Consider the following 22,844-nt stretch of genomic DNA (forward strand, 5'->3'; position numbering starts at 1 on the left):
TAATTGCAGAAGACATTAGGAACCCTTGTCATATCTGGTTAATTTTTCATAATTACTAAACGGCCCTGATCACAATAAAAAAACAGCATTGTTCTCACATCTGCTTTTTCAGTTTAATCCCTGACTTTCATTGAAAATGTCTGTAATCCCTCAAACATGACTAATGGGAAACATTAAGTAGAACTTTGGGGAACAAGTGGTTTTAATCAAAATTCGTTCTTAGAGGCCCTCACTTTTAACCTTTGTGAACCATTTTATTTGTTTTTGTTGTTTTTCGTCTTAGATTTGGTTGTCTAAGCATTCGTTAAGTTATTACAACCAATGCCTTAAAGAAGTGTGAAACTTGCCAAATTGTGCCGGAATAAATGGCTTCATCTGAATCAAAGGGAAAACAGAACGATGAACAGCACGGGCTGGTGAGAATGGGGTTTTGCTTGTGCTAGCCTTGGCTGTTACACGTCCCAGTGCTGCTCAAGGAAAGGAAACCTGTGGCCAGCATTAGTTCTTGGCTTCTCTTTGAACACCTCACTGACACTTAGCAGCCTTATTCAAATCCACTTATTATTGCAACACATCATGTAACTGAATCAATAATGTAGCTGAAATTTTGTTTTCAGGTTAGTCAAACAGTTTAAAATTGTTTTGTGTCCTAGAGGTCCAATGTCTTCCAGCTTCTCTAGATATTTTAAAATAATTAACCAATTAATACCTGGAGGGAGGTTAAATTAAGCAGTGTACAGGTGGAAAGACCAGTTTGTCTCTGGACCTCCAGGACAGACCTGCTCTAGCAGAACCTATTGCAGTGTATTTTGAACAAATATTACCACAGTAGTGCTGATACGGTCTAGTATTGATAAGGAACCAGACCATTTACCACTACGTATTGGTCCAAACCATTATGATTATAGGTGTTATATCTGAGATGATCTCCAACATGTATTCAACCAATGACTTATACCATTGTAGCCAGCCTTTTGCTACCATTGCCCTGGCATGATAAACTATGAAATGACCATAGTTCCGGTTAACTTTTACAAGGGAAAATAATCTAAATGTTTTGCTCTTACGTTTGATACATCCCGGCAATGGCTTTTCCAGAGAGGGAGAGAGGAAGGGGAGAGATGATGGTTCATCTCAGGCCTGTTTATTGGTTTCGGCAGTGTGCAGATCTGCCTTTCCACTTGGCTCTGCCTCTGACAGCCCCTCTCCCAGTGAGCAGACCTTGTGATAAATGGGCACCTTTCCTTTCTTTATTGCCTCACTAAATCACATGCCTGCCACACTTTTAAAACCAATTTGATCTGCTTTTTTATTTTTTTATTTTCTGTTCTTTCTTTATGTTCCTTTCTTCTCCTTTTGTATCAAGTAAAATCACAGAAAAATTTTTTTAACAGCAGAGCGGAGTTCAGTGAACAAGCTTCTGATTTTTATCAAATGCAGTGAAAACTGCTTTGTGGAATCACTGGCAAATTGAATAAACTGCATATTGTAATCAAAAAGTGAACAAGAACAACGCTTTCGACGTAGAATTCTTATTGTGATCAAACATCATCTTTTCCTTAATCTTTCAAATACAGCCATACATTCAGACAGGAACCTGGATGATAAAGTGTATCTACCTAACCAAAGCCTGCTGTACATAAAACAACTGACTAGCTATTTTTAATTCACTCATTTTGTGTGCATTTTTTTCTTCAAAAATGAACATTGTGTACAGAACCTGGTAAGTGAATCAACCAAGCAATGAAAACCCATTCAGTTGACACAGCCCCTTATTGAATCAAACACTTTATTTGATCAACATGAAGGAGTACAAATCTGATGACATTCACAGATTTTTGACTGTGCCATTTTGGTACCCGTTCTTGCCAAAGAAGGTAAGCAGATTTGGGCCTGGTCAGTAATCGGGTGAAAGACCTCCTATGAACATAAGGAGCTGCAGCTTATGAAGTGCTGTTGATAGCTCAACTGTCCCCTCCTAGGCTAGATCTCAACAAATTCTCTAGTTAGTATAGGTTTGTGTTCTTTGATGAGAGGTGTAAACACCGGTATTCTGGTCAGATTTCAGTACAGGTCAAAATTCTGGCCTCGCTGAATATATACTGAATAGAATAAAGTAAACACTAAATACATTAATGTCATTTTACTTTTTTTATTTAGTGTGTCCAATCCCAAGAGCAAGCCAGCTTCCTTTTTCACCCAGGAACTCAAGGGTGGATGCCAGCAAGCTACCAACCTCTGGAGGTCAAAGGTAGTTCCTGAGCTTACTGGGCACCTGGCCAGCAGGGTTCGTTCTCTGTAGAGCAATGAGGAGAAACTGTCCCTGCTGGTTTTAACTCCCTAACCCACGGGAGTGCCAGAGCCAATGCGATGCTCCCTTTGGAGTCCCCAGCGAAGACCAATTTTTAAAATGTTGTTGAATGTGTATTGAATAAACCATATGGGTTTATGGGATATGTGATTAATTGATCATTTATATGATTTACTGATTAAAAGAAAAGTCAAGATTAAACCCCTAGTTTATGAGAAAGCCATATTTAATCAGATTTAATATCTAATTGAACTGCAGTGGTGCCTTGCTTCTAGCCAATTTTGCTTTTGGAAACAGAGAGGGGAGGGGGGTTGTAATTTGCCCCTCGTTCCTCATCACTGATATTTGAACCCGCGACCTGCTGACTATTGGTCCCCTGCTCTACCCTCTAGACTGCAGTGCCTGCATAAGGATTTGTGACTCAAAGGGACTGTTCTGGCAGTAAGCGGGGACCCCTTGGGAAATAATGCAGAGAAAGAGAAATAAATTAAAAAATAAATACATCAAAAAAAATAAACTCCTGGCAGATTTCTGGTGACCCTCCCTATAAGTGTCATCCCTTTCTCATTTATTGTCGCCTGGCTGCAGCTCATAATGATGAACTTTGACAGGCTGGCATAAATCAAACCACAGCCCCCACTTCCAATGGGTGTGCAAGGAAGCCCCGTACCAGCACCAAACCATTTGCTTTTAGTCAGGGGTACTTAGAAAAGGTAATTGAATTATCACCATCTCCAAAAACATATTGTGGACTTACTTGTGTTATGAGTGCTTCTAGATAAGCGGGAAAGCTAAAACAAGAGTAAAAAGCCCACTGTTAATTCATGATTCCAAATGACATTAGGTAGCACCTTCACTTTGGAGATGCACTCAATCCACAAGTCTATTTGTGCCTCTTTCCTCCTGGTAAAAGTTAAAGACACAAAGCTACTCAGAACCAGGATGGGATTGTAAGAGCAGCACTATCATGAAATCACTACACAGTGACAGAATTCCTGCTTGGTTTGGCATAAGAAAAGTCACGTGCCATAGCATGCAATACTTTTAGCTCCAAAAAATAATATGATACTTGTCAAGATTACATTTTTAAAAGTATTACGTTACTTCAAAAACACTGCAATGTTATTATGTATAATATGTTAATATAAGGAGATTACAGTGCTGTTTTTTTGATATATAAGTATTTCAGCTTGGTTTAGTCTGGATGTTACTCATTAAAGTCAAAGAAAACCGAAAAAATTCAAGTAAAATTAAGAGCGTGTTATGAGCATGTGTTTCTGGAGAAAAATTCCAGCAAGTTCCAGGCTGTATGGAGCATCGACTTGCCATCTGTGTTGTGGTAGGTAAGACAAATGAAACATGCATTGAAACTCGATGCTTCACTCCTGAATTTTGAGCTGTGAGTGTGTCACAGACTATCAGGTGACTTTCAAAAGGCAAAGAAAGATATGCTAGTGATTCTTATTTTCATCACCACACAAATACTATGGTTTTATGCATTTCATAATATTCAAGGTCCAATCAGTTTCTAAATAGTAAACAACACAGTTTAAGACTGAGGGGTCTATGTAACGTTCATGGTGGCCCATCATACTTCTGACAGTATTATGGATGGTGTGTAATTTTGTATTCAGCCTTGTTATGGGCTCATCTGATTCTAGGCACTATTGTTGGTCTTGGTCAGCAATGCTCACCCCAGAACATGCAGAAAAAACATGGCACACAGCAGTATAAAAATTAATTACTATAGCAGCAAGCCCTTTCAGATCTTTATGATACAAGATGTTGAATTGTTAGGTAAAAATGTATTACCATGACAACAGTTTTATTGAATTTGCTTTGTAAAACCATACATAATGTTGTTCTAAAGATTTAATTAAAGTTGGTATGTATTTTGGAAAAATATTTAACGTTTTTAATGATATATCCCTTGTCAAGTGATGAATATACTGTTCTTCCGCTAAATCGTGAATCGCTGGAGATACAGATTTTCCACATTACATTATTTAAATTGTCTGTAAAACCTAAATAATAAATCCTACTGAAAAAGCAATTTAAGGAAAAATTAAGGCCTACAGAAGGATTAAATATGATTCAAATAATGCATCTCAGGACATTGTCTCAAGCAATAAAAAAATTCTGCTGTCATTTCAATTCTTATAAGACTTTGTGAAAACCAAACTCTCTAACAGTGTTTGTCAGTCTATAGTATATTTTTGTCTTTAAAAGTATGACCTATTTTAATCTTATAGACCCCTAAAAGTCTCCTTATCAGAGAGAGCCAAACATTAAGCCAGCCGTGTGGAGTTTCTATATCAAATACTCCTTTGGAAATATCCTGCTTGTCCTCTCTGGTGAGATGTAGAGCTCTTATTGGACAGTTCTTGTAGCAGTGTGCTTTCAAATGCTTTAGAGTCTGAAACTGCTGGACCTTGAGTCATGTGATTAAGCTCACCCTTGCACTGACTGTCATGACCTCTGACCCCAGATACCAAGGTTAAACACCATACAGCTACACTTGATCCCCGTCCTCCTCCTCCTCCTCCTCCTCCTCCTCATCCACCCCCTTCACGAACATTTAAATTTTATAATCACCAGATCCCTGATCATTTGTCACATTAACATGCTGACTGAACATGTAATGCTCTTTAGATTAAGAAATACCCTCTTTTTTAGTGTAGTGTGTCTCCCTCTGCTGGACAAAAATAAAATCTCTCTGCGTTGGTTGTTTTTACAATACTGCAGGGATGTTGCATTTTGTTAAACATACATTTTGCCATGAATTTGAGGCTTGTTGAGAGATGGCCCACAATTTGTATGCATTCCTTAAAGTATTATTTAGTTTATTATTTGTAATTGCTCCAGAGGTATCATTTTGTTCAAAACTGGTGTTGGGGTTTCATATTTTTGAAAAAAAAAAATATATATATATATATATATATAGGGGTTTATACCGTAAGTTACCATATTAATATATAACATTATTTTGTCATGACCTGTTACATTTACATAACTACCCTGTTTAAAATGACTACTCAAGTGACAAGTAACATGATGTCTGTATATTCTAATACCGTGGCTCTGCATCAGTGTGGCTGCATGCAGTGTTATTCTACACATTGGTTGATGCCTTGCATCCTTTATCTTCCCCTGTCAGTCACCATTCATCTCCAACTTCATGTAGAATACACAGTAGTTCTCTTCTGGGATTTTTTCCATACAAACCTTTCAAACACTGATACATCATTGCTTCTACCTATTACCAGGCCAACTAACTAACTAACAGCTAACTGCCAAAGTTAGTCGATCATGTGACCTGTCCTGGGTTTGCCTCATGATGCCTTCTTTATTTTCTATTCATCAGATACTGTATAAACTGTATAAGGTATAAACAACACTTTCAAAATGTATTCACTTTATGTTACAGGAATGCATTGCTAATAAAGCATATATTGTATTGTACAATATACTGTTGCATGAGGATATAATACATGGATGAAGGCTATATTTGCATCCTGAGCCATTTGAAAAAAAAGTGATAATACCACAGTAGTGACATCAAAAGGTGATAATTCCTCTAGAGGAAAATATACTTGAACTTTGACCCATTTGACTCCTCCAGACCATCGCTTTCAATTCAAACACAAAATGTCTCATTTTCAATCACGCGACAACACCCACAGTACAGAAATGTTCATTAAGTGTAAACCTTTAGGTTGACTTTCAGGGGCCGCTGGTGAGTTGCGTCTATCCTTCCCCTATCTCTAATCTCCCTGTCAATCACTCTCCCTCTACTATATAAGTCTCCACTTCCGCCCTCTCTAGCGTTTGTTCGTTTTCGTACCCAACCTCCTCCCCTTCTCCTCCTTTCTGTTTCAGCAGCCCTGCACCGGTCCCATCCGGGGGGGTTAGTGAGGCTCACTTTCCCCGGCCTCCCTGGGCTATGCCCTTCGAGCTGGAGGTTCTGCGTCGGGCCAGAGGGGACCCCCGGCCATATTCTCTATCCTGTCGCAGCTTGTGCACTTTCCCTATACTAATTTCTGGAGACTCTCTCTCTCCTTCTCAGCTGTCGATGCAAAATCTGTGTCGCAGTCCTTCGATCTCTTTCTAATCTCACTACTTCTTTCTTTCTAGCTCCAGGACTCCTGTAAGCTCTGTTCCACGATCCTGAGTCCCTCTAACCTTTTTCCTTTCAAGGCTCTCCTTCGGAGGTCCGTTCAGTCCCGGTGGATAGCTCCGAGAGTTGGGTCCTCTGTCCTTTCAATCCCTTATGTGTAGCTCCATTCCCAAGTTGCCACGTAAGCAGCTCTCCGAGAGTGGGGGATTCTATCTCTGTGTTTTCGGGTTTTGGGTCGCCGGACCAGCCTTTGGCAATAAGGTTCTCCATCACTGAGAGCAAGGCTCCTGTTCTAACCCTTTAACTCCCTTCAAGTATCTTGGCACTCTCCGAGCTGTCATGAAGCACTACACTTACCTCTCACCATTGCCCCGTGAATGATCAACACAATGAGAATACGTTAAAAAAAAAAAAAAAAGATGTAAAGCTGGTACATTCGTATCTCAGAGAAACTGAACAGATAACGACATAGAACGTCTGTACAGCACTGAAAAACAGTATTTAAAAAAAGAAACGAAAACAAAAACCCGAACTGTACTACTGCTGAACCTCATCTTCTTTAATATCAGCATCACAAGGGTATAAGGGTATTCATGTATTATACAAAATAACAGATGGGCCTCTTCAGTGAGTTACAGGAAAACAATTCCATCTCGGGTTTCTGTGACAGTTTATAAATTACTTGACCTTCGGTCTCGTAATTTATGACGTCACAGAAACCCTGGATTAAATTATTTTCTTGTAACTCACTGAAGCCCATATATATATATATATATATATATATATATATATATATATATATATATATATATATATATATATATATATATATTTGTTCTATAAAAATTACAGAATAAGCGTAATTATTGATAATACCCCCAGCCCCCCTCCATCAAAATTTGTTCGGTTTGCAATAAATCTCTCTCTCTCTCTCTCTCTCTCTCTCTCTCTCTCTCTCTCTCTCTCTCTCTCTCTCTCTCTCTCTCTCTCTCTCAGAGTATCTCTTGTTTGGGGATGCGGGCATGCAGGTCTTGTTCATATATCTCACTTCCTGTTGGCGGAGAGGAGAGGGGCCTGTCCATAGCAGCTGAAAAAGAAACACAAATCAAATCAATACTCATACAAATGTCTGAACTACAAAGTGTTCTACAAGTATTTTTACAAGGGCCCTCTACTGGTAAATGATAAAATTAAAATAAATAAATCAATTTAGGATCTTGTGAGTGTGTTGTTAAGCTAATATATTTTGTTTTAATTATTATTATTATTATTATTATTATTATTATTATTATTATTATTATTATTATTGTTGCACTTATAATAATAAAGACAGGGATGGAAGCAAAATAACACTTTGAGAAAAGAAAGTGATGTGGTTTTAAAATAAATAATGAATGAGGAACTCTGAGTTTGAGTTGACATGAACATCAGGCAGCTTTGTCTTGAAAACAAACAGGAAACTCACAGCTTGGTACAGGGTGGATTACAGAGGTAAAGTTGCTAGGCAACATCGTATTAGCCCTCACAGGTTCACGGGGCAGTGGAAGTGGAGGTCCAGGGTGGGAGTACTCTGGGATGGCACTGCGACTTCCTGTGAAAGAAGAGAACATCAGTTAAAAAAAGCATGCTTGAATTTTTTTTTATGTCTTCCTAGTTTTGTATCTGTACATTTTTGCTTTTAATGAAAGGGACAAACAAGGTCTTGGGTTGGTTCAGAAACCATTTGTGGTGTTTACAGTACTGGTGTAGCTGCTGTCGTTTCGTATTTTGTGTTAGTATTCTAAATATCACCCGTGCTTGTATTCCAGTCATTACAGTACTGTGACAGAGATCGAATGATTCTTGGTGTTAGATCTCCCTCCCGACCTGCGAGGGCGCTGTGTAAAGGGAACAGAGTACCCTGGACTAAACGGCACAACAGTTTATTCCCAGGGTTAGATGGAAGTCGGCCATCTAGAAAGGGGGTGGAGCTACAGTCATGGGTGACGGTATAAAAAGGGGACGTAGTGAAGTGATCTGTTCCTTTTGTAATTGGTTAGAGAAAGCCTAAAAAGGAGAACAATGAAAAACATGAGTGTTGTGTTTGTTTGTACTGTCTTGTTTAAAAACCTGTTTGTTCATTGTTTAGACAGCTAACACGATCCGGAGCTGTGGCCAAAGGCCAGCACCAAACCAGACAACATCACCACTTGTATCACGGAGAACTGTATTTGCACCATGAGCACTAATTCACTCACTAAAGGACTTTGGAGAACCCTAGGAATGAATGGCAGGCAGGGGGTGTTCAGGTCAAGTTTCAAGTACACTCGCTAGCAGAGCTGGCATCTACCAGCCCAGTGCTATTGTCACACAATTTTCATGAGCATTAATTACCCAAAGTCATAGTGGTCTTCAAGGTGATTTTCTATTAAAAAAGTCAGACTGTAATTATCGATTGTAATCTACAATTTCGATTACAGAACTGTTATATAGCGCAGACAAACTGCCCATACTGTGATAACTGCAGTTGATATAGCAGGTTGAAGGGGTAATCACTCAGGCTTCAAAAAACAAGTTAATTAGCATAACAACTTTCTTGCAAGTCCCTGTACATTGCTTAGTTTTACAGACTATTTTCACTTTGACTCTGATGAAGTTCACTTCCTATCTAAACCTTTCCTCTCTACAGCCCTGGCTGGTTTGCGTACCTCCTCCCACCCCGAGCAGCATCTCCTGCAGCAGGCTGTCCACCTGGGCTGCCCCTACCAGCCGAGCCAGCTGGAGCTGCTCCACCATCTGCCAGGCCACACTCTGCAAGGGGGGCAGCAAGAGCAGCAGCTCTCCAAACCGGCCGCGCCGCTCACTGGACGAGTCCTCCAGCAAAACCTGGGCCTGGAACCGCAGCTGCTTCACCACCAAGGACTGCTCCACACCGGGGCAGTCTGAGAGAGAGAGGGGGGGGGGGGGCAGAGAGAGTTAGGAGACTGAGGGGAGAAGTGAGAGACAGGTAGAGGGGGCGAGCAGAGAGAGTGAGGAGAGAGAGGGTGAGAGGGGGAGCAGAGAGAGTGAGGAGAGTAAGGAGAGAGAGGGAGAGAGGGGGAGCAGAGAAAGTGAGGAGACTGAGGAGAGAAGTGAGAGAGAGAGAGGGAGAGCAGAGAGAGTGAGGAGAGAGAGGGGAGAAGTAAGAGGGAGAGAGGAGGGAGAGCAGAGAGTGAGGAGCGAGGGAGATGGGAGAGCAGAGAGAGAGGAGACTGAAGAGAGAAGTGAGAGACTGAGAGAGGGAAAGAGGGGGAAGAGCAGAGAGTGAGGAGACTGAGGAGAAGTGAGAGAGAGGGAGAGGGGGAGCAGAGAGAGTGAGGAGACTGAGGAGAGAAGTGAGAGAGAGAAAGAGAACCTGGGCCTGGAACCATAGCCAATGAGAAAGAGAGAGGGGGAGAGTGGGGAGAAAGGGGGCTCTGCGTTGAAGCAAAGGTATTTTTTTAAAGGAATAAACTATAATTAACTTGCAATAAACTACTCACAGATCAATAAATTAAAGATCACATAGTTTCCTGGAATCACTCAGGATGATAGCAAACATCAAACAATACTAAGGCAAATGTAAAAAAGAAATAGTAATAATTAAAATGACATCTGAAGCTATTCACTCCTACCGATAGCACCTACACCAAGAATTAGTTCCTTGCTAGTATACAGTTAAAGTTGTTTTCTTTGTCTTTGCAGTGGAGTGCTTTACTGACCGGGGTCGAAGAAGATGATGGTCTTCAGGCAGGCAAACTCGCTGTCAGTGATGTCCAGCTCTCTCAGCGGCCGGACCAGCTCGTCCAGGATCCGTACGGCCACTCGGGACACCTCGGGGTCCGGCCCACTCATCAGGATGACGAAGTCATTACCTGATCAGAGAAATGCGCCATTACACACAAACCTGTCCAGGGTGATTCCTGTGGTATATGGTGGTCATTTCATCATTTCAGTGTGCCATCGTTGTTTTTGTGATGGTTGTTGTATTATGTTTAAATGTGTAAAATGTGTAAAAGTCATTTCAATAATTTACTCTTTTATGAGGATATATAACATCCCAGCACAACATGTTTACTGATAAGACTGATCATATAGATGTACTGCAGTAATGCTAGTTGATTTTTAGTGTGGACTGGTCTCCTCGCTCTCTCTCTTACCCAGCAACAGGATGTCATCGTAAGGCAGGGAGCGTCGTGCCACTCCCAGGATCAGGTGCTCTCCAGCATGGGCTCGAAGCAGGGCCACCTGCAGACAAACAGACAGACAGACAAACAGACAAACACAGTGAGACAAAGACACAAACACAGTGGGACAGAGACACAGGGTGGGACAGAGACACAAAGACACAGAGCGAGACAGAGACACACAGTGACACAGAGACAGAGTAAGACACACACTGATGATGATCAGGAGTAGTACGATGTGATTATGTTTGATTTGCAATAAAGGCTGGAAGGATGGGCTTGTACCCTGTCGTCCAATGGGAGCTTGCAGAATGCTGGGATGTGTTTGGCCCACTCCACCAATAGGAGTAGCTGCTGCTTCATGGATTCGCATACATCTGTCACACTGGCAAACTTCTTACTGGTGATGTCAGCTCCAGGCAGCGGGGGTGCTGAGAACTGCAAAACACACACACACATTCGTGACATACAAAATAACTTTTGCAGTGCATAGTAAAACCAAAGCTGGTGTAGTAAAGCCTATTGAAAGCAAGGTGAAGTATACTCAACCAGTCAATAGCATTGTACCAATCCTAGTTAACCATTTAAAAACAGGGTCGACCTTATGATCCCATCTTAACAAGAACAGTTACTGTTTAAATAACATTCTTTAATGAATCAAAACCGAACTTATACAAACTCAAGCAAACAAGCCCCATTGTCCAAATCTAATACAAATAAAAGATACAGCTAGTGTATAAACAATTTTAAAAAGGGAAAAAAAATCATACATGCCGTATTCAATTCGTAACAGGATTAAAATCATCAGTGCCTGACTCATATTGAACATCCAGTAGATGTTGCTGTGTTCTAACCCTTTACTCCTACGCTGTCACTGGGACGCTTTCCAACAGTGCTGGCAGTCTCTGCTGTGCTTTCCCACATATTCATTCAATCTAGTCCAGATTTGTACCACAGATATATGGCTAGGAAGTGATACATTGATTTAGTGTAAACAGAATGCAGACCCCAATCTAAATTGAGATAACAACAACAAAGTGTAGTGAGAAAAATAAAAACTCTCAATAAAACCATGAATTTTGAATTTCTAGGTATTTATTACTTCCCAGAGGCATCTCACACATTGTTTCAAATAGCTGGACCCCTAGAGCCTTACACTTATATTCTCTTTCTCTGCCTACAGGACACTGAGCTCAGATTGAATGTGTTTTATATGCAATTTATCTTTGTAAATGAGTTGTAGTATTTGAAACACTAGCAGTGATAGTGGCTCGCTTTTAATAGAATCAGCCACACAAATATACACCAAAGGAAAAAGATCTCCAGTGGTCCTGGTGAAGCTTTACCAGGCCTACCTGGTGAGCCATGGCCTCAGCCTGCAGCAGAATACTCAGAGAGAGAGAGTCAGCCTCCTCCCAGCCGGGCCTGCGATTGCTGATGCGGTCCCGCTCATTCTGAACCGCTGAGAGAGAAAGGAAGCGGAGGGGAGGAGGGGATCAACAACAAACACAATGCTAAAAGCACTTGGTACTGTACAACTTTTATACTGCATTCTCTTCATATTAATTTAGGCAGTATTTCAAATGAAATGCTATAGAGTCATTTCTGTAGGTCACATAGGCTGGTTGCAGCTAGAACGGTGGAGTGAAGGGATTCGTAACAAGTTTCATAACAACTGGATAAGTGGTTCTCCAGATCTATGCAAACATGTAAGTGTGACATGCAGACGGACTGATGTACGGACACACCGACATCCCCCTATATCCCAAGAGTCTGATAGTCTACATTATTTAAAATAAATTATGTTAGCATGCTATATTTACTGTGGAAACTAGCTATGTTTAAATCTCTGGGTTTCAGAGTCCATTTGTTGGCTTCTAAACAGCAGACAGTGGAATTAGTCCAATCTGAAACCAATTAGTTATAAAGTGGTGCTTTCCTTGACAACAATCAAATTACATCAGTCAAAGGAAGGGAGAGCTAAAGACACTAATGGAACCTGTTTCGCAACTATGGAAAACATGTATGTAGGTCACAGCACAAACAGCACAGAAACAAAGCAAGAACAGCACTGTTTGAGATTTATGACACCCGATATCTCCATGAGTTTTGATTGGCCGATAACAAACTGAACGGCTTTAGTTTTATGGCCTTTTATAATGGAGCTAGCTAGCATATTAAAATCGTTACAGCCTTCAGGTGGTCACTATTAAGAAATTCAAAGGTGTAAAATCAAATTGAATTTTCTGTTTGATTGAATTGAAATCTAATATTCTCTCACAGATACTGCATGTACTCAATGGATCAGCCCGCTTAGCAGTGCTGAACTTGGTTAATCATTTACAGGACAGATTGTCAGCTTTTCATATTTTATCAGTGTCGTAAATGCAGTTATTCCTCCAACCTTACTTTCGAGTTTATAGCTGATAAGCCCGTCTCTTTCTCAATCTCTGACTTTTTCTCTCACCCTTCTGTCTCTCACTCCTCTCGCTCCCTCTCTTTCTCTTACTCTCTCTTTGTCTCTTGTTCACTCTCTCTCTGCTTCTCAATATGAAAAAAATGATGTCTGGGATCTGAAAACTTCTAGTGTTTAAGGAAATATATGAAGTCTGTTGAAATGTATGTACATGATCAGTACACCTCTTTGGTAGATAGTTGAGTGGGAGGAGAGGGAGGGACTGCCCTCAGTCTGATTGCATGATGCAGGGTGACCTTTACAGTCTTGTTATCAGCACTCAGCTGTATCTTTAACTCTTTCCTGTCCATGCACCGGCAGCTCTGTCATTCAGGCGGCATGCTTAAAAGCTTGCCAAACCCAGGACCCAGGTTTGCCATAGTAAATTTGCTGAGTAATTTGCAGTTTTTACCATACTTATACAAGGGTGGGGGGGCTAAAGGATGTTCAAATGGTTCTCCTCTTTCATTTTTATGATACCTGATATCTCCATGATCCTATTAGATCATATCAGAATGAAAGCAAACCCACCAGAATTAGAGTAACCCTGATAAAAGTGCCATAGTAAAAGTATAGCATTGTAAATTTCCTATTGACAGATTTATTTATCTTTCCATTTTACTTTCATAAAGCTGCTTCTGTCTGAATGTTCTGTGGTCAGCTCCCACATGGAAGTGCCATGCAATGTAGCTTCCTGATTGGGGGACGACAGTTCTAATATTTATTAAGGAGTAATCATATCACCTGTTCTGAATTGCTTCTCTCCTAATGAAACCTTGCCCTCATCCTTCCTGTTAAGGCTAGTTCCCAGAAGAGGAGGGCCTAGGCAAGTGACGAGGGTGTGGTTTTAGCCGAGGGACTGCTGTAATTGGATATATTTTCTCAGATAATGGGATCTTTTAACTCCTCGGCTTGTCGTTTAAAGTTGAAGTTGGTTATATTAAGTTTGGGGGAGGGGGGGTGTGGGTTAAAAGAATATAAATCACTGATATCACAACAGTCCCTCTGTTGCAATCACACCATCATCGCTACACCATCAACCCTAGTGAAAGCCAGCCCTCACCGTCCTTCTTCATGCCGGCTCTGAAACACTTCCGCAGGCGACAGTAGCGACACTGGTTCCTCTTGTCCTTGTCCACCACACATTGCCGACTGAACCTGAAGAGACAGGAAGACACACAGGGGCTGAGAGCGAAGGAGACACCAGAACCACACACATACACAGCAGTGCAGACTTGTCTTGTGCACACTCACCGGCAGGTGTAGACGTGGTTTTTGCGAACGCTCCTCCTGAAAAATCCTTTGCAGCCATCACAGCTCGCCGCACCATAGTGCTTCCCCGTGGCGCGGTCTTCGCAGATCAAACACAGCGCGCCCATCTCATTGGTCACAGCAGCCTGGGGGGCGGGGTCAGGCATCAGAACATCTGTCAATTTGAAAACAAGTGTCAAAGTGGACTATTTTTGGACCATGTACACCCTTCAGTTATCTTTTAAGAATCAAGCAACAGCAACAGCAACAGCGTGTCATCTTTATAAACCTTGTTTCCACCTGCAGCATGAAACCAAAAAAAACCATCTCGTTGCAGCATCAAACTGCTTCCAAAAATCCAGTCTACTGCTGGACATTATTTATGTATTTGTTTATTTCTATTTGGTTTTACATTGAGGTGAAAGATCTTGTTCACACAATAGTATACAATATCAGCATCCTTGGCCCTGGATGCTCATTAGTCAATTTCTGCCAATCCACAAACCTCAGTGGGGTTAACAGTGTGTCAGTTCAAACCTCTGTTGATGGAAACCAACAGGACTGAGTTTCCCTGTGGCACCAAGTGTACAGAAAAGACATCCATGAGTTACAGCAGTTTACAGCCTGGGACAGTATGAGAAACAGATGACTGCTGATGAGGCTTTCATAGTAAGCTCTTTACACTTTTTAAAAGGGAAGGCAAGGTGAATATGGCCTATATACACATACTGGTGCTGTATTTTTCTGATTATTTTCTCGGTTAATGATCAATCAGTGAGTAAACCCCCAATCCCGGTCCAGATACCATGAACCCTGCATCGGCTGTTACTTATCTACAATCACACCCACCCCAAAGCCTTGACTCTTGAGTCTTTTTTGTCTGAATATAATACAGCTTGATATTCATGAAGCTGGTCTCGACAGTTGTAGTAACAACAATCTCTGCTGTAGTAAAGGACACCAGGTTTGACACCCTTTTTTTGTTACTGTAGGCTAATATAAATAATAACTAACGATTAACATAAAAATGAAAAAAATCAGTTAAATGAGTTGTTAATTCTTCAGATGAAACATGAGTAAAAGCTTCTGTGAAAAAGGCCTATGATTTCTAATATATTGAGTACTGCATTAGGATTGATTTTTTGTATCACACAAGTCTACATTGCTAGCTCATTACAGATGATCTATCAACTAACCCATACATCAACGATATAGTACTATATATATCCTCATGCAACAGTATATTGTACAATACAATATATACTCTATTAGCAATGCATGATCCTATTCACAAAGCGAAAATAATGTCCGTTATAGCAATGTTCTAGACCAATGGTTCTCAACCCCGGTCCTCCGGGACCCCTGTGTCTTCTGGTTTTCATTCCAGCTGAGCTCCCAATTACTTACAGACCCTTAATTGAACTAACAATTTCTTAATTGTTTTCAGCTCTTAAACAGTTTGAGATTTCAAGTTAACTGTAAAATCATATAAGTAACGTGAAATCTGAAACTTGTAAGGAGCTGAAAACAATTAAAAAGGTCTAATTAAGCAAATTATTGTTCAATTAAGGGTCTAGTTAATAATTGAGAGCTCATTTGGAATGAAAACCAGAATACACAGGGGTCCCCGAGGACTGGGATCGAGAACCACTGGTCTACACTACTGTTGGCTTACAGTTTTTCTCAATTGCTTAAACACATTTCCTGAAACACTATTCACATTTTCAAAACAGTTAACACAAACCCCACAACAGTAACGTATTTTGCAAAATACTATATCATTTATGATTGCTTTGACACATAATTCAAATGTCAGGCACATTTTTGCAAAACTCTAAATACAAATCTCAGCACTTGACACAAGTATGTCTCTTTAAACAAAACGAATTAATTTGTTCACAGTTGAAAGCAACCACTCCCAAATCTGTTTATCTTTCTCTCATTGGTAGAAATCCTAATTTCTAAATTGTTCAATCAATTATCACTGCTGAAAAACACTTATAGATGAGGCTACCAGGGAGTTGATGATAAAAAATGGAAAAGCAAATTAGACAGGAGCCACAACCTGGAGGTGCCAGAGGAAGAGTGGTCCGTATGCGAGGTGGGAGAGCTGGAGGAAGGGGAAGGGGAAGGGGGAGGGGACGCCGTCCACACATTTCGAATGACATATGGGCTACAATTGTGGTCTGTCAATGGCAGAGGCTGGGCAAAGGGTTCAGCAAAATCTCAGCCGATCCTCTGTGGCTTCAATTATCAGGACTTTCACGAATAAGAATAGGTATGTATGAATATAGTATGTGATCATGCAAAAGTGCCACATGAACACATTTCTTCACAGTTTTACTGTACAGTACAATATATGTTAGAGCAGTTTTGCCATTTATGTAATGACTTTGTATATCCATGTGTTTTTGTTTACAGGATTGAAAGACTACCCCGCTCTGGTGGCAGAGGAAAAGTTTTTACTGATGTACAAGAGACAGCAATAGTGAATATGGTTATTGCCAATAATGGCATCAGTCTCAGAGAAATTCAGAGTTCTGTGCTGCAAAATCAAGACATGTTTGCAAATGTACAAGGTCCCTTTTGAGAAGAACAGCAACAGAGTGAAGGAGATAAGGTACCAATATATACAGGTAAGGCCTCTTGAAAGCACAGTAATTTATTTACTTGCAATATTGCCTTGCTAACACTTACTTTTGGAATACAGTAACAAACAATGTTGCTTTACTATTGTATTGAATATTTTGCAGAGAATAATGGAGCTGGAGGCCAATGAATCCCCTCATGTGTTTGTGTATGTGGACGAGGCGGGGTTCAACTTGGCCAAAGTGCAGAGACGTGGGAGAAATATCATTGGTCACAGAGCCACGGTGAATGTGCCAGGACAGCGTGAGGGAAACATCACAATGTGTGCGGCAATAGCTGAAAATGGTGTAATTGCACACATCCCCACCCTTGGCCCATACAACACTGTTCGCCTTTTGGCATTTTTGGATGATCTCTATAACAGCCTTATACCTGTTGAGGAGAGAGAGTAAGTGAGGGCTGACTTGCCAACCTATGTGGTGGTGTGGGACAATGTCAGTTTCCACAACTCTGCTCTGGTGAGGCAGTGGTTTGCAGCACATCGTCGCATGATGATGGAATTCCTCCCACCCTACTCCCCCTTCCTGAACGCTACTGAGGAGTTCTTCTCAGCATGGAGATGGAAGGTGTATGATAACCATCCTCAAGACCAAATGTCACTGCTGGATGCAATGAACGCAGGCTGTGAAGCCTGACGATTTTATCTCGCTGCATTGCAAGGGAGGACATTAGATGCGATGTCGACGAAAACTTGTGGCCAAACAGAGAGGAGAGAATGGCTGGTCCCTGAAGTCCCATTTAAATTCAAATAGAAATCTCTGTTGTTCTTTTGTTTTTCAATTCTTCAGTATACTTTTTCGCCTTATTGGATTTGAACAGAATTTACAGAATGCAATTTTTTTTTTTTTCATTTACATACTGCACAATATGTAAATTGACATTGCTGGATGTAAAATATATGGAGCCTGGTTCCAAAATACAACAACGTTACCAACGTTACCACACACACAATGTTATATAAAAAAATAAAAAAAAAACGTTTTTGTTGATATAACATTGTGTGTGGTAACATGCTTACAGTATTTACAGTAACAACGTTTCAAGTTGACTACAGCATGAGGGAGCTTGTATTTAGGATTTCATGTCATATTGAAGCTTATACTTAGTATTTTTTTTAGTCTTTGTTTAAATACTGATAAGGTGAGCTTTTCATTTTATGACATTGTTGTACTGTTTGATGTGCTTATTTGATTTTGAAATAGGTGTACTATATTTTGATAGTCTTAGTGCATTTTGCAGTTGATATGTGTCGTTTTGCAAAATGTGATACTGTTGTGGGGTTTGTGTTAACTGTTTTGAAAATGTGAATAGCGTTTCAGGAAATGTGTTTAAGCAATTGAGAAAAACTGTAACAGCAGATAATAACTTTATAATAACAAACAATCGTCTAAATGTATCAAGGATATGTACCATGTATTTCAGAATATATCTACCATGTATTTCAGAATATATCTACCATGTATTTCAGAATATATCTACCATGTATTTCAGAATATATCTACCATGTATTTCAGAATATATCTACCATGTATTTCAGAATATATCTACCATGTATTTCAGAATATATCTACCATGTATTTCAGAATATATCTCATGCATATTGTATGGATAGCAGGGGCCAACAAGAATACATTCTAACAATATCTGAAATATATATTTGTGGTACAATTTGTAAATAGTGTATATATACTTATTTTTTTCATCCAGGGATTCCCAGTTGTGTTTGTTGTTTTTATATATTTGTGCGTGCATTAAAGAGACTGTGAGTGTGTGTGTGTGTGTGTGTGTGTGTGTGTGTGTGTGTGTGTGTGTGTGTGTGTGTGTGTGTGGGGGAATGACTGGGAGTTTGCATGAGTATGTGTGTGTGTGTGTGTGTGTGTGTGTGTGTGTGTGTGTGTGTGTGTGTGTGTGTGTGTGGAATGAGTGGGAGTTTGCGTGAGTATGTGTGTGTGTGTGTGTGTGTGTGTGTGTGTGAGTGTGTGTGTGTGTGTGTGTGTGTGTGTGTGTGTGAGTGTGAGTGTGTGTGTGTGAGTGTGTGTGTGTGTGTGTGTGGGTGGGTGTGTGTGGGTGTGTGTGGGAGTGTGTGTGTGTGTGTGTGTGTGGGAGTGTACATAAGTGTGTGACTGGGTGTGGGTGTGTGTGTCTAACTCACCGGTCCCGACAGAGAGCACTCTCAGGCTATCAAACTCCAGCATACTGTACGAGGGGTCAAGGGACACACTGTAGTCAGCCATATCCAAATCCACGATTGTCCCGGACAGTTTCATGCTTCCTACTGCAGACTCTCACCAACCCCAGCACAGTCCAGTCCAGAGTGCTCAGAGACCAGAGCTAGTGGCCTGTGTCTGTACTGCACAGCAAGAAGGTAGACAGTCACACGATACCAGCCAACCACACTGTCAGTACAGTGCAACGAGCAAGCCAGGCTTTCTATCTTCAATTCAGTTCAATTCAATCCGTTGTATTTTTCATTCCACTTAAATATGTATTGTCAAAGCTGCTACAATTAAAGTTAAATTACTGAGCAGTAATTATCAAAATCTTATAAAAAGTTATTTGTATAGTAAGTCTCTCACTCTCTCTTTCTCTCCTCTTTTACTTTCTCTATTCTGTGCTGTCTATCTCTTAGTCTCTTTTTTCTTTCTGTCTGTCTCTCAGTCTTAGTTTCAGTTCCAACGCATTCAGGACCTTGGGCCAATCCAGAGAGAGATGTACCCACCTTGTTTTTGTCGTATCTCCTCTTATCTGGATACATGTGTACATAGTCTAATAAGGTATAATAAGGGAGAGAGTCAGGACATTCACTTAAAGGGGACGCATCATAATCATACAGTAATACGTGTATGCCCTGTAAAACCTGCTGACTTACATAACGTTACCAGCTCCACTAGCGCTAACATTAGGGAAGGCTAGACACTGGAGAGAGCAGCTGTTCTCCTGCCTTCCATTGCTTCATAAATCTGATTCTAAGAGAGCATTCTTCTATAAGCCATTTTGTTGAATTGAGTGCCCATGTTGTTTAAAACTTGTTTATTGATCTCTTCTGAGATGACATCAGCCATCACCTTCACCCTGCTCTCCCTGCTCTGGAATGTATCTTTCCTCAGCCACACAGTTTCTGGCTTTTACTATGCATTGCCCAGGCATTATCAATAGTAAAAGCCCTGTTTATGCCATTTTTTTTTTTTTTTTGATTTACTGAACGCATTTTTAAACAACTCTCAAAAAGTCATTCAATATACTCCCCACAAGGTGATGGATCCCGATGCTTTGATTTTATAAACCACACTTATAACTGAGAGCCTCCCAACAACTACTGATTAAACTACTGATTCAATATGACTGGAAACTACTCTTCCTTGCAGGATTAAAAGATACCACCAGAGGGCACCCAAGGCTCACTGTGGAGAGCACATACACAAAACAATGTTTACACCCCTAGTCTTGTATTCACCTGCAGTTGAAACCTACTGCATTGCTACTATATTGCTGTGCTGAAATCCACCACATCAGTACCCCTATACTATCAGTATTGAAGATGTAAGCTATATAATTTTGCCATGTTTGCATGAAAACAATTAAAGCAAGACTTTAGCTGTACCTCCACATTTATGATTCAGTGTTTGATATTTTAGATGAATAAACAATTGCACAACACTTAATAATAAAATGTTTTCATATTTTTTTCCAGCCCTACATCAGCCCTAATAATAATAATAATAATAATAATAATAATAATAATAATAAACTTTATTTTATATAGCGCCCTTAAAAGCAATTGTCTCAGAGCGCTTCAAGAACAAAGATAAATTCAACAAAAACAATAACATGTAGAAACAAAATCAGAAACTAGGAAAAGGAATCATAAAAATGCCTAACAGGCAGCCAATGCAAGGCCTCCAACACAGGTGTAATGTGATCCCCAAAGCGTGACCTAGACAAAATTCTAGCCTCAGAATTTGCTATTAGAGACACCAGCGAGCAGGGCATTACAATAATCAATCCTAGAGAAAACACACGCATGAAAAAAATTTTCAGCTGCAGATACAGAGAGCATAGGTTGAAGCCTAGCTATATGTGAAAAAATGAAACCTTAACCTGACACATGCGATTATCCCAGGATCAAAAATCACACCCACATTTTTCATTTTAGATCTGAACTCAAGCACGGTACCATCAACTGACAAATTTACAGCATTGGTTTTATGTAACTGAACTGAATACCTAACAGCATAACCTCAGTCTTATTATAATTTAGGTGTAAAAAATGTTGCAACATCCAACTTTTTATATCAGAGATGCAGGCAGTAAGAACAGAGGCAGCAGCATCAATATCAGGTTCAGAATGAATATAGATTTGAGTGTCATCTGCGTAAAAATGATAATTCAGACCGCGTGATCTTAATATGTGGCCGAGGGGAAACATATAAATACTAAATAATACAGGGCCCAGGATAGAGCCTTGTGGGACACCAGCTGTTACTGACCCAACCTCAGAACTAAACCCGCCCACGGAGATTAATTGTTGGCACCCTGTTAGATAAGAGTTAAACCACTTAAGAGCAGTGCCAGAGATACCAAATAAACACTCTAATCTGTCAAGAAGAATGATTTACAGTGTCAAATTCAGCACTAAGATCCAAAAGAATTAATATTGATAAAGCACCTGAGTCTGCTACCATTAATGGATCATTAGTAACTTTGACAAGGGCAGTCTCAGTGCTCTGAAGATGTCGAAAAGCAGATTGAAAAGGTTTGTAAAGTTTGTTAGCAGTGAGGTGACAATTTAATTGCAGAGTGACAGCTCATTCTAGTAGTTTAGCAAGAAAGGGCAGATTTGAAATAGGCTGAAAATTATTAAACTTATCCAAGGCCATATGTGGTTTTAGAATTAATTTTTTTGCCTCTTATTGACACTGGAAACATTATCACTGACCCCACTTTTATCCTGTTCTTGTCAGTGAAGCATAGATATTTGCCACTAACCGAGTCTAATTAGTCAAGCAGGCTGACTACAGTGAATGAACACACATTCAACTACAGCCATCAACCACACCATTGCTCTACTGTACCTGTGCTTGTTACCTCTCAATAATAAGACTATGAGGTAAGTTGAGGTGGTTTTATTTGTTATAAAATGGGAGGGGTACTTCTGACCCAAATAAGTCAATAACAGTAGGGGGCTTTAAGAGTCTTGTACATGGAACTGAATTTCACATGTTGCATGACTGAATTCAATCAAGAAGTGATTTAATTAAGATACAATATAATGAGATCCGTTTTTCATGACACAAATGTAGAAAATATATTTTTATCTCTTTAAGCTAAATTGATGAGGCCTCTGGAAACAGGAAGTTGTAGAAACAGGAAGTTGCAGGAACAGGAAGCCCCTGGTAATCAACCTGTGTGTGGTCCCAGGAAGGAGCACAGATTAAAACATTAAAGTAAGAGTTCCAAGAATTCCTTTTAATGCAGTGCTGTAAATCAATTAGCGTAAGGGAACTATAAGCAGAAAATCTATGAGCTCTTGGCCAAGTAACTGTTTCCATTGTAGCTGTTGAGTGCTATCACTGAATATTAAACAATAAATGCAATAGTATGCTGTTGCTCTAATGGGTTGGATCTGATTGAATGGACATGTGTTCTTTGTCTTTCATCTTGTAAGATCAAGAGGGACAGCACTTTCCTCTAATGAATCATTGTGCATTAGCTACTTTCAATGTCTCTCACACAAGGATCATTTATTCCAATTGCTCTTCAGTCCCTGATGTGTTTCCCTAGTAAGGACATCCAAAAGACAAATGGTAGCACCACAGTGAAGTTCAACACACTAGATAGATTTACTTTCCCAGCACAAAGCGTCCCATGCATGAGTTT

The 22,844-nt window shown here is 40.2% G+C and overlaps 1 protein-coding gene across 1 annotated transcript; it reads right to left on the minus strand.

Annotated features, from left to right (window-relative positions):
* Positions 1 to 7,246: 7,246 nt before the first annotated feature.
* LOC117424710 (hepatocyte nuclear factor 4-beta-like) lies at positions 7,247 to 19,654 on the minus strand. Its single transcript, XM_034041374.3, has 10 exons — positions 19,120 to 19,654; positions 14,322 to 14,493; positions 14,131 to 14,225; positions 11,968 to 12,074; positions 10,898 to 11,050; positions 10,586 to 10,673; positions 10,148 to 10,300; positions 9,116 to 9,349; positions 7,894 to 8,019; positions 7,247 to 7,515 (listed from the first exon to the last, which is right to left on the minus strand). The coding sequence occupies exons 1-10, from the start codon at positions 19,232 to 19,234 to the stop codon at positions 7,421 to 7,423; spliced, it is 1,338 nt and encodes a 445-aa protein (XP_033897265.1). The 5' UTR covers positions 19,235 to 19,654; the 3' UTR covers positions 7,247 to 7,420.
* Positions 19,655 to 22,844: the final 3,190 nt, after the last annotated feature.

This window comes from Acipenser ruthenus, chromosome 19 (genome assembly GCF_902713425.1).
Source record: "Acipenser ruthenus chromosome 19, fAciRut3.2 maternal haplotype, whole genome shotgun sequence".
In the NCBI taxonomy this organism is placed as follows: Eukaryota; Metazoa; Chordata; class Actinopteri; order Acipenseriformes; family Acipenseridae; genus Acipenser; species Acipenser ruthenus.